General features: G+C 63.6%; 1 protein-coding gene across 5 annotated transcripts; it reads right to left on the bottom strand.

Annotated features, from left to right (window-relative positions):
- Positions 1-1,483: 1,483 nt before the first annotated feature.
- On the bottom strand, positions 1,484-7,462 carry PRR35 (proline rich 35). Of its 5 annotated transcripts, none has more exons than XM_074346685.1 (3): positions 6,772-7,462; positions 2,559-3,667; positions 1,484-2,137 (listed from the first exon to the last, which is right to left on the bottom strand). In XM_074346685.1, the coding sequence occupies exons 2-3, from the start codon at positions 3,626-3,628 to the stop codon at positions 1,693-1,695; spliced, it is 1,515 nt and encodes a 504-aa protein (XP_074202786.1). In that variant the 5' UTR covers positions 3,629-3,667; positions 6,772-7,462; the 3' UTR covers positions 1,484-1,692. The 5 variants fall into 5 exon arrangements, with proteins under 5 accessions (XP_074202786.1, XP_010949185.2, XP_074202783.1 ...); XM_010950883.3 differs by having other exon boundaries at positions 1,484-2,305; positions 6,772-7,450; XM_074346682.1 differs by lacking the exon at positions 6,772-7,462 and adding an exon at positions 6,508-6,728 and having other exon boundaries at positions 1,484-2,305.
- Positions 7,463-11,914: the final 4,452 nt, after the last annotated feature.

The following is an 11,914-nucleotide window of genomic DNA, read 5'->3' on the forward strand; positions in this document are numbered from 1 at the left end:
GGGAGGAGCCACCTCGGCCTGGGGGGCGGGGAGGGGCAGGCGGAGCTCTGGCCATGGCTACCTTAAAGCCTCAGCCCAAAGAAGCTCTAAGGAATCCTGTCACTCAGCTGCTAAACCTCCCAGGTGCTCTCCAGTGTTGCTGCATTCCTGCCTCAGAGCCTTTGCACTGGCCTCTGGAACATTCTTCACTCTGCCCCTGAACAGCTAGATGTAATCCTGGTCCACCCAGCCCCTCTCCACAGGGGGCCCAGTGCCTCCACAACCTGCTGAATGTGAATCAAGGGCTTGGTACTCAGGAGACAGCACTCCCACCGTCCCCCAGCAGGACCACAAGGTCAAGACCTCAGGGAAGGAGCTGTGCCCCTGACCTGCTAGCTGGGTCACCTACCAGAGTCCAGGGTGGGAGACCTCTAGGGGGTCTGTCCTGCCTCCCACAGACTAGGCAGGTTGAGTGCTGTCTCTCTGATCCTTTTTCTGCACCTATGAAGCAGGGATCATGCCCTCCCCTCTCAGCAGGGACAGGCTTCTGTCTGTCCAGTGATGAGAAACTGGGGTGCACAGGCACATGGGAGTGTTAACGGGAGGGCAAGGAGTGTCTCCCTCAGACTCAGGACCTGGGGATTCTCCAGACACCTCCTGACTCAGCCCACAGCCCCCATAAGCCCATACAGGAAACCCCTGGAAGGTTAGGGGTCAGCCCGTGTCTGTGACCCACTCCCTACCTGGCTGCCTGCAGCCCATTTCTGGACACTGCAGAGGGCAGGTTAGTGATGCTATCTGCTGCTCGGCACAGTTAATGGGGCAGCTGCGGGTCCTGATCCGACTGGCCCAGCCTGGTCAACCCAGCTCAAGGAGCCAGGCGCAGGCAGGAACCGCACTCCCTAGGGCCATTCCTGGGTGGGCATGGAGGTGTGGCCAGCTCCCAGGGAGAGAAGCTGTTAGCTGGGTCCGACAGTCCCCCAGGCACCCCTCCCTACCTGTCCCCCGCCTCCCCTTCCAGCCCCCCACTGTGGGAAAGCCAAGTCTGGTGGTGCTAGGAGGGAGGCAGTGAGCTGTGAAGGCCACCCGATGCCTATCGTGGCTGCAGGGCCTGGCAGGGGCCCAGCAGAGGCCACGCTAGGCGAGCAGCCCCAGGCCACAGAATGTGGGGGGCACTGTTTCACCACAGGGGGAGCAGCCTCCCACATGAATCAGATATTAGGACTGCCTTGCCAGACGCGGGGGCTGGAGGCTTTCCTAGAGGCCCCCACCCACCCCCCATATGCAGAAACACAGGCCTGACCAGCTCCTAGACCATGCACACCTGCCTCTGTACCCCTCCTTGCCCTGTCCCCTCCATGGAAAGCCCCCACTCTCTCCCCAGACTTCGGCCCCCCCAGGAGGTCCCAGTCTACAAGAGGAGGCTGAGGACACTGCCCTCTATGTCCCATCTGGGGACATTTCCACGGAGGAAGCAGCAAGGGAAGGAGGCCCAGACAGAGTGTGTGAAGGTGGTTTCTATTTTAATGTCCACACTGTGATCAGTAAAGAGCTGTGACTCTCTGCTGTGCCTGTGTGGCCCCAGACAGGCGAGGTCACAGCAGGTGGGGTCTATCCATGGGCATGCTGGGACAGGTAACGGGGCCAGGTGGTGGGCACAGGGTTAGAAGGGCCCCTGTCCCTTAAAGACAGAGGTGGCAGCAGGAACTGTGGTCAGACCTCAGCACCTGGGGGGCTCTGCAGGCCAGGGACAGCCTCGGAGGGCCAGGAGCCCCTGGCCCCGATACGGGTACCCCAGCTGCCAGGAATGACAGGGTCCTCTGGGGCCTGGAGAGGGAGACCGGGGGGGTGGACACTGGAGTCAGCCTCGCACTTGGTGGTATGGCCAGACAGAGGCTGGGTGGCCAGCGTGCTGGGTGGCTCAGGGGTCCCCTGCGCCAGCGTGGGACCCAGCTCTGGCTGTCCCCAGGCCCCCTCAGGCACCTTGGTGGATGCCCGTTTCACAGAGAGGTCGAGGGGTGTGTCAGGTGGCCACGCGGCCCGCTCCAGTGCCTGGTGGATGGTGAGCAGCTCCCGGCGGATCTTCCCCAACTGCTCCCTCAGAGGCCGTGGGGCCAGGCCCTCAGTAGGCGCCAACTGGCCCAGGAACCGCTCTACCCTGGCACAGTCGCCAAGGGCCAGAGTCAGGTCCTCACCCACATGCCCAGGGCCCCCCAGCACGAGGCCCAGCGGTTGCTGGGGGAGAGGGGTCTCAGGGCCAGGGTTCTTGAGGTCACCTGGCTCCTTGTCCTCGGGCCAGAACATGATGGAGGGGCCGGCCTGCAGACTGGAGGTGGGTAGGAGCCAGTCAGGAGGCTGGGCTGCCCTCTTCCCCCTCACGCGCGAGTCTAGTCTATTGCCCTGGCCTACAGCCTGGGAACCCCAAAAGGAAGGACAGGCTGGCTCTTTGGTCTCAGTCTCTGCTCTGTGGCCTGAAGCCCGTACTCCTGGTGATTGAGTTCCAGCCAGGGGCCCAGCCTCCCGCCCAGTCCTCCTCCCACTTCCCCTCACACCCCCATGACTGGGCCCCTAGTACCCACCTGCTGTGGGAATTGAACTTCAGCCTGCTGCAGGGGGCCTTCGGGGGCTCCGGCCTGCCTCCCAGGGGCAGTCTCCTCTTGGGGTCACTCTGGGCAGCTCTCTCCAGCTCCCCCTCCTGCCCTGGGCCCCTGAGAGCACCACCAGGCCAGGACCCACCCAGCCCAGGTATCGGTGCCTTCAGCAACATAGGGGCCAGAGTCCCGGGGGGCCCTTTGTGGGGGGCAGGGGGCTTGACCAGGGCAGTCTTGCCCGCCGGCAGCCCCAGGGTGTGCTCGAGGAGCAGGGGGTAGTACAGGCGAGGGACCAGGGCTGGGCGCTCCGGGGGCTGTGGGGCAGGGAAGGCAGCGGCCGGGGGCAGCAGGGGGCTGGCTGAGGCCAGGAAGGGCATGTGGGCTGCAGCAGCCAGGGAGGGCCCCAGGTAGGAAAAGAGGCCAGGGCCGAGAGGGTAGTTGACACCCAGCAGGGACAGGTGGAGGCTCTGGGCCTCCGGGAACTCACTGGGGGTTGGGGGTGGGTAGCAGGGGACGCTGCTCTCAGGGCCCCCAGCAGCCGTGTCCACCACGGCCGCGCTCCTTGATCCCTCACCCGGCCCTGGCTTCCACGACTCGGCCAGGAGACCACTGAGGCCCACACTCTTTGGAGTGTCCCTGACTTCAGGGGGTGGTGTCCCTGGGGACCCCTCAGCCCTTGGCCTGGGGCCCCCGACACGGCGGCGCAGGGAAAGGACATCGGGGACAATGAGGTCGGGTGTGGCAGGAGCATCCAGGAGCCGCGCTCCTCGTGGCCGGCTGCCGGGGTGTGTGGGGTCAGAGGCGCAGTCCGGGGTGGGTGCACGTGGCCGGGGCGCAGTCGGGGCGTGGTCCAGCAGGAGTGAGAGGGAGTCCTTGCAGAGGCTGTACTTCATGTGGTTGTAGAGATGCGACTTCTCCAGGCAGGTGAAGGGGCACTGAAAGCACTTATAGTTGTACGGTTTGCCCCAGGGCCGCGGGATGTAGTGCGGCTTCTTGGGCTTCCGCGCCCGGGCCCGCGCGCCGGGGCCCAGGCGGCATGAGCCTGCCTCTCTGGACATGACAGCCTGCTAGTGGGCTGGCCCTGGCACCATGGCGACCTGCGGAGGGGGGCTTCGGTCAGCACTGGCTGCTCTGACCAACGCCCCCTCCCCTCTGTCACAGCTCCAAGGATAAGAGCTGGGACACTGTCACCCCTTGGCCCTCGGGCTCCCTGGCTTTGGCATGCGCAGCCCCGGCCTGGAACAGCCTCCCCGCCTCCCTCCTAGTTCATCTCACCTGCACTTGTAGGGTCAGCAGACGTGGTGGATAAAAACACAGGATGCCCAGTCAAATCCGACACAGGCAAATAGCAAATACTTTTTTAGTATAAGTCTGGCCTGGCTAGTATTTGGAATGTACACTAAAAATGTATTTGTTGTTTATCTGAAATTTAGGTTTACTTGATTGATGGAGCCTATACACACCTTGCCCCCCAGGCCTGGCCAGCCCCCAGGAGGCTCATTCCTGGGGTGATTCCATCCATGCCCATTGCCCCCACACCATCGGAGCTTGAGTCTCCATCTACCCAACAGGCATTTGGAGAGTGACGGGAAGAAGCCAAGTATGACCAGATTCCTTCCTAGGGGACACAGCCCTTCCTTGTCTTAGGTCCTCCAGAGACCCATGCCCGTGTGGGAACAGAGATAAAAGCCATGAGATGAGAGACCAGCAGATGCTCTAAGAGCCTGATTAACAATGTGAGTTCTGCTCCGCAGGGCGTCAGGTGGGCACTGAGGTCTCAGAGGGGGCCAGCCTCACGTGGGCCAGTCCAGGCTGGGGGGCGTGGATGTCCCAACACGGCCCCGGCCCCATGGCACAGCCACCTGCTCAGCCTGGCTCCATCTGGGTGGCTGCAGGCATGTCAGTGGCCAAGCCTGCAGCGGCCCAGCTTGGCCAAGACCCTCCTCTCCCCACGCCCCACACAATCGCTCAAGACGCTCTCCATCTGGGTTGCCACCTGGGCCATCCACCGCCCCAGTGCGTGTCTTAGCTGGGTGCTCGGTGAGTGTGTGCACACAAGCATGCAGGGCTTCCAAAGAGCCCTCACATGGTGCCTGGAGGGACCACCTCTGCATGGCTGGGCTGACACGAAACAGAGAACAGGGTGGGCCACCAAAATGCAAGGGGCCCGAGCACATGTACACATGAGGCTCACACCCCACTCAGAGGGGCAAGGTCAGTGCACACATGCATGCACTCAGCACAGCACGCACACACCCCCAACCCCAGAACACACACAATCACAGCCACTCATAGTTGTGGACACACATACACTCGCCCTGCTACCCAGGGCTCAGGGATTGCCAGTGGGCTGAGCAGGGCAGGGCTGGGGCAGCTGGACATTAGGAGCAGGCCATCTTCCCTGTTGGTTTTTGGGCTCTGCACACAGCAGGCAGTCGTGTCTGCTGCCCCCAAACACTGGGTAGGCACCTCCATTAATGGAACCGGCCAGAGGGGTGGAGAGGACTGCCCATCTGAATGGACCCTGCAGAGGGGAGGTTGGCATGGCTGTGGCCAGGGTGTGGAGGGTAGCACAAGCAGAGCTTAACTGACCGGCTTGTGAATGAATGTCTGTATCTGGGAGGGGACGGGGCTCTGAGAGGTGTGCAGGGGTTGAGAGGACGGGGCTGGGGCCAAGAAAGGAACTGCGGCTCTCCAAGGAGCTGCAGGCACTCACTGGACATGACGATGGGTGCAGAGGCAGGCTCCCTCCCCGCTCCCTACCCCCCAAGATACAGATGACAAATGGGTGTGTGAGATCTGGAGACAGAGGCGGCTGTGCTGGGACCATCGATCACCCAGCCCTGGGAGCCACACAGCTGTGCTGCCTGGTGCCACCACCCACCCCACCTCCCAGCCGAGCCCCTGGACTGGGGGGGGGGCTCCTCCTAAGCCTCTGGACTAAGGAAGCAAAGGGCTCTCCCTGTGCCCCCTTTTCAGATCAGTCACCTGGTTGCGGGGTTGTGGGGGGGGGCTTGGTTGGGAGCCATCTCAGCAGCTGCTGACTCCCCGGAGACCCAGAGGATGCCTGGCCCCAGCCCAGCATGCTTGTGCACAAGCAGAAGATACCCCCAGACACCAGCACACACCCCCACACACCCAAAGGCACATTCATTCGCACACGTGTCCCAACCCGTGACTAGGTGCATGCTCCCAGGGTGGCCTGCACCCCCAGTGTGCCTGCCCAAACACTTGGTTCCACTATCCTTCCCTGTCTGGGAGAGAACTAGTGACTGGCCAGGAGCCGAAGGCCCCACCCCAGGGTGGGAGAGGGGGCACCCATCTCCTGGAGCCACCACCAGCCGCCGGGGGATTATTGCTCACCCTTCCCTGCTGGCTCCCTTGGGACTTGGGGACTTGGGGATCATCCCACAGGATGTGGTGCAGAGGAGGTGACCAGGCTCCTTGGCAGAAGTCGCGACCCCAACCTCCCTTCCCAACTGCTTTATCCTCCCCAACCTCGCTGGGGAGGGCGCCCTCCCACGGGGATGGGGCTGCTGTGCCCAAATGGTCCCGGTGCGTGAAGCCTGGACGCCGCGAGGTGGGGGACACTGAGGATGGAGCTGACCCGCCCGCGCCCCGATAATCCTAGCTTCCCGCCGCCCCCGCGCCCCTTGCGCCCAGCCCGGCCCCACGCAGCCCTTAAACTTCGTCTGACGCGCGCCCGCCCGCCCTACCTGCGCCCCGGGTGGAGCGGAGCGGACAGCGCCCGGGTAAGTCTGCGCGTGGCCGCAGGACCGGCGGGAACTTCCCGCTCCGCCCCGCCTGGCGCCCGTCCCCGCCCGGCGCCCGCCGCGACCCGGCACCCCGCGGGACCCGCACAGGCTCTCGGGGCCGCAACTCGGACTCCCGCAGGGGAAATTGAGGAGCAGCCCCCGCGGGGTCTGCGGTCACTCACTCGGCAGCGAGTCCCCGAAGCGTCAGCCACGGACCGCGTCCCCCCGACGCCGACTCGCACCTACCGAAGTTGGCGGCAGGAGCGGCCGCGCTTGCGCCACGGCGTCGGGCTCCGGGGGGCGCAGCGACCTCCAACCCGGGCTCGCGGGGGGAGGGGGGTGCGGGAAAGCCAACAGCCGTCTCCCCTCCGCCACCTCAGGTGTCCCCTGCCCCAGTCTCTTCCCGTCTACTGCCCACTGTCTCACCCCATCCCCCGCGCACTCACCGGCCTTGCGCGCTCGGGACCCGCTCAGCAATACCCGCAGCTCCCGTAACTCATGGATGGAATGGTGGCCGGTGACATCGGTGGCACCACCCGAGCAGGGCAAGGATGGGGGGCGGCGCGGAGGAGCCCGGAGTGGAGACGCAGGTGTGCGGCCGAATGAGGGGCGCCTGGCACGGTCTCCGCCCCCATTGCCTGCAGGCTGCCGCGGGGGTGCAGCAGAGGTGGTCAGGTCTCCCGGGGTCCACACAGCGGTGTGATGGGGTGTCATTGGCCGAGGGCTCAGGGAGTGGGGACGTCAGCACTCATCTGTCAGGCTGAGGGCTGAGCCCCAGGACAGGGGGTCTTTGGGGAGCAGAGCCAGCCTAGGGAAAGCTGCAGCCCAGCCCAGAAGGGTACAGAGTTTGGCTCCTGGAGGGCTGGAGCCTGGTGCATACAGTGGAGCACATCTACTTCCCTGGGCAGGACTTGCCTCCAGTGCCCTTCCCTGTTCTCCAAACAGGAGGCTGAATGGGTCTGCATCCCAGACCCCTGCCCTGCCCACTGACAGCCACTGGCTCAGGAAGGGAGGGTCACATGCACTTACTTCCCCTTTCTGGAAGCATTACCCTGTAGCAATCACTCCTTACTCCCCTGCAGGTGCCCAAGGAAGGCTGCTGGGCTGGAGGCTGCACCACTCATCTCCACCAGCTGTCCCTCCTGGGAGGACCAGGGGTGAATGAGGTGGGGACAGAGAAAGGGCTTCATGGCCAGAGCTGCTCCCAGCCCCACGTCCCAGGGTACCAGGTTCCATGTTGATCCCCAAGCTGTCCAAACTTAACAGTCTGGGGTCCCACTTCTCAGCTGGATCCTAGCAGAAGTTTGTCTGACCAGCCAGTTCCATTCCAGACTTGGACACAGACACGTAGGACAGGACAGTTGGGTTTCTCAGGGAATTTCTGCCTTTGTTTAGGGTAAGGTGCCTTAACCCACAGATGTGTGGTGTGCCACCGCGGGCTTGGGACAGGGTCTGCCATTGGAGGGGTGCGTGCTGCTCCCAGCTCACTCCATGGAGGCACAGAGGGCCCCACGAGGGTCCACTTGGCTTTCCTTGCAGGCTCAGCTACAGGTTCCTGGGGTATCCCAGCTCAGTTTGTGGAGCAGGGGCACTCTGGGGAAGGAAGGAGTACCCTGCAGGGATCCAAGGGGTGGGGAACACTGGGTCCACAGTCTTTCATCTCCTGGGCCCTGTGAGCCTGGCCTTGGTCTCCCCATCTGTGCTGGAAGGTGACAAGTCACAGCCTAGTTGTTGGAGTTATGGTCAACCATGACGGGTGTCTGTAAGGAGCAGGACACCGTGGTTCTGGAGACATCCAGTGCAAGGACACTGAAGTGAGGGTGACTACCCAGTGTCACCTTCCCTGATACAAGCGGGGGAGCCCCACTTCTCCCCATCAAATCCCTGGGGCAGGGCACAGCGCCCCAGCCTTTTCCTCTCCACCCGCCTGGCCTGGCCCAGCTGACCAGCTGACCGTGCAGGCTGCTTGAGGCCAGGAGACAGCTTGAGCAGTCGTGACGCCAGCAGCCCTGTGGAGAGTGGGGGCCGGGAGTTCTGCTCCTTCTGCCCACGAACCCCACTCCGGACATATTCAGCCAGGCCTGGGCCCCTTGTCTTGGGCACTGCTCACTCTGAGACAGTGGGGGTGGGGGTCCCAGGGACGGCTCTGGGATTCCTGGCCCTGACTTCTGCCCCTTCTGAGGGCCTGGGAGAGGCCATGCTGCCAACATGGGGGGTGGGCTGGTTGGAGGCCATTGCCATCTTCTAGGGGAAGGAAGGGGCTGGATTGGGAAGCCCTTGTTCTGGGCACCCCAGCCTCTCAGCATGTGGAGAGGACAGCCAGTGAAGCCAGGTAACCAAGGAGCCCTGGGGAGGGGGAGGGGGCCAGGACTCTGGGCCTTGGGAAAAGCAGAAGTCCAGGGAGGACAGCTCAGCAGCAGCTGTGGAGGCAGCCCCTGTGGATAGGCCTTTCCAGAAGTTCAAGTGGGAGGAACTCAGCAGCCAAGGAGACTCATGACCTGGGGAGTGTCTGGGCTTCCAGGTGGGGTATTGCTGGGAGTGCAGGGGGCCCTGAGCTTGCTCCTGGGGTCCCAAGATCTCTGCTGTGGCTGCAACCTAATGGCTTACACATGGGGGTGGAGTCAGGTCAGCTCATCGGTGCACTGATGACATCCCACCATCCGTGGCCAAGCGAGGCTGGGACAGCAGTGCCAGCCCCTGGTGCCCCATGCTCTCTGCCTGAGGCACTCCTAGGCACATCTGCTCCTTCACAGCTGGCACAAGTTGTGCCCGAGGCCTGTCCCACTTTCCACCCGAAAAGGAGTGGTAGTAGTCATGACCCGCCTGCTGGGACCCGCCCCCGACATGTTGGGATGAGCATGGGCCCAGGGAGGTAGCCCCTGCCTCCTGAGGTGGTGTCAGGAAGCCTCATGCTTTGGGGCTTGGTCCCCATTTGGCCCTGAGCCCTGAGAACACTGCCCATGCTCCCTGGACCTCAGTCCCCTCGTCTGCAGATTGGCTGGTGGCAGATTTGGTCTCTGGGTGCTTCTGGCACCAGTGGGATCCTAGGGAGCAGCCTTCTCTCCTCAGCTGGTCCTGGTGCAGGCAGCCCCTCCCTCTGCCCCCAGCCATAGGCATCTCAGCCATTAACCTCCTCTGCCCGCTTACCCACGGCCTCCTGCCTGTCACCTCCATTAATGCCAGTACTTGTGTGCCAGGGGCACGGTTGGCAGGACAGACAGTGGGCACAGGGAAGGTAGGGAACAGTGGCGCAGTGCCTGGAGCAGGCCTGTCTCATCACCTCAGTGTCCACAGATAGCCCTCACCAGGACAGGTGTAGGAGGTCGGCCAGCCTCTGCATGCCCAGTGGGTAGAGGGATAGGGTGTTGAGCCCCTAGACAGAGTCTCAGAGCCCTTGGGAGGGGTCAGTACCAAGCAGGATGATGGCCATGGCTCATATTCACCCTGAGACACATGGTAGCCCGCAGAGGGTCTGAGCCCCACCCCTAGCCCCAGGCAAGAGCACGGGCTGTCCTAGGCACTTCCTCCTCCTTGCCCATTCAAGGTAGCCTCAGGGACCCCGATCTTGTTCAAAGTGGGCAGGGCCATACCTGAGGGCCCTGGACACCAGTCTGAGTCTTGTGACCCTGAGAGCTCTGGGAAGCCATAGCAGGTTCACAGCAGGTTTGTGAGGGAGCAGTGGAGCCAGAGTGATGAGGCTGGGTGACTGTATGGTCAGGGCTGCAAGGAGGTTTGGGGGAGCCCCCTTACTATAGACCTGTGAGGATGGGCAGAGTGTGGCCCACGGGGGCACATGCAAGGCCCAGGGATTCTCCAGGGAATGTTTGAGGGTCTGCCCAAGCTGGCCCAGGGACGTGCAGTGGGCAGGCTCACATGGAGGGAGAGGGCTTCCATCTTGGAGGCTCCTGGCACCCCAGGAGAAGGCCCCTGTCTGACTGCTGGGTGGCTGACCCCTGCCTAGTGACCCCAGCCTGCCCCATATCTGTTCACTGTAGTCCCTCCCCACAACTAGCTCCCTCCTTTGGGACCCCCACCTGCTATCCCAAACCATCCCCCACAATGTGCTCCACCTCAGGACCTGTGTGATCATCGGACACCCCTGGGGCAAGGTGTGGTGTGACCCTCTTCGCCTTAGACCCTGGGACAGACGGGCTCCAGGATGCTCTCTGGAGGCACCAAGGGGCTGCAGTGGGAGTGAGCTCCCCATCGTGGGAGGCATGCAAGCTAGGGGCAGGGGCCTTTCAAATCACTGAGTGAGCAGCCTGGCCAGGCGGGTGGGAGGAGCGGCTCAGGCCACGGAGCCCCCACCCAGCTTCAGAGCTGCACTAGCCGAGCAGCGCCCGGGGCCGACAGCAACCATATGCTGGAAAAGGAGCTGTGTGCGTCCCTCTGCGGCCCCGGGGGCCCGGCCTTCCTGGGCCTGTCACAGGCGATTTTCCCTGCCTGAGTGGCAGGCCGGCCAGCGGGCGGGGGCTGCGGAGCCGCTCTAGGTCCATCAGCACTGGTCCTGCCACTCGGGGAGATGCAGGTGCTGGGCCTGGAGCGTGAGACCACCGATATCCCACTGGACGCTTGCCCACTGTGGTCATCGCCATCCAGGTCAAGGTCGGGGGCCCTGAGAGGAGCCCCGGCCAGCAGGCGGGACCGGCCTGCTGCTCCATTGTGGGCAGGTGCCTGGAGCAGGCGGGAGAGTCAGCCCAAGCGCCCAGAGCCCAGAGCTGAGCGGGGAGGCGGGAGGCCGCGGCTAATTTGTACACTAAGTGCTTCTGACAGGGTTGCCTCACAAGTGAGAACACACCACTACTTGCCTCAGGAAGGCTGCGGCCAATGGGTGGGCAACCAGGCGGCCTGGGTGAGGGGCTGGAAGAGGGACAGTAGGGGGAGCTGCCCAGCAGAGGGCCTGGCAGAGATGGGGAGGGGGCCAGGGACATGGGAAGGGGAAGGTGGGGATGAGACAGGGAGAGAAGTGGGCTCAGGACCAGGAGCCCCAGTGGTCAGAGGGTCAGAGACGCAGTGGGCAGTAGGCTGAGCAGGGAGCCAGGGCCACAGTGCAGAGGTGGCTCGCCCTTGTCCGCTTCTGACACCTGGCCTGGGCCCAGGTGCCACCCTGTGATGGCCAAGGGCATGGGGGACAAAGTCCCCTCTCAGGCTGGCTCCCCCATCCTCTCCTCACAGGAGCTACCTCCCCAGGAGCCCCCGACCCTGGCCAGGCCCCTACCTCCACCCTCGCCAGCACTTCCCATGAGCTTTCACGTCCTGACAAAGCATCCCACCTGCAGGTCCCTGACTCCTGACACTTTGTACTCTTTGGGGTTGGGGGCTCCTGGCCCTCATTTCCCTCAGCCCCTCCCTGATGGAGCAGGGGTGGGGAGAGGGTGCTGGCTGGGGCAAGCTGGGCTCTGCAGGCCAGTTGACGGGGTGGGCATGCAGCCCCATCCCACTGTGGAGACCCCTGCCTGGCTGCACAAGGATGTTAGGCACCTGCTGTCAAATTTCACTTCCTCGGCCTTCCTGGGGCTGGAGGAATGCAAGTCCAGTCTGCCCAGGAGGCCCCAGGGGTGGTGGAGCCAGCTCTATGACGACATGGGG

Source organism: Camelus bactrianus, chromosome 18, assembly GCF_048773025.1.
Source record: "Camelus bactrianus isolate YW-2024 breed Bactrian camel chromosome 18, ASM4877302v1, whole genome shotgun sequence".
Classification (NCBI taxonomy): domain Eukaryota; kingdom Metazoa; phylum Chordata; class Mammalia; order Artiodactyla; family Camelidae; genus Camelus; species Camelus bactrianus.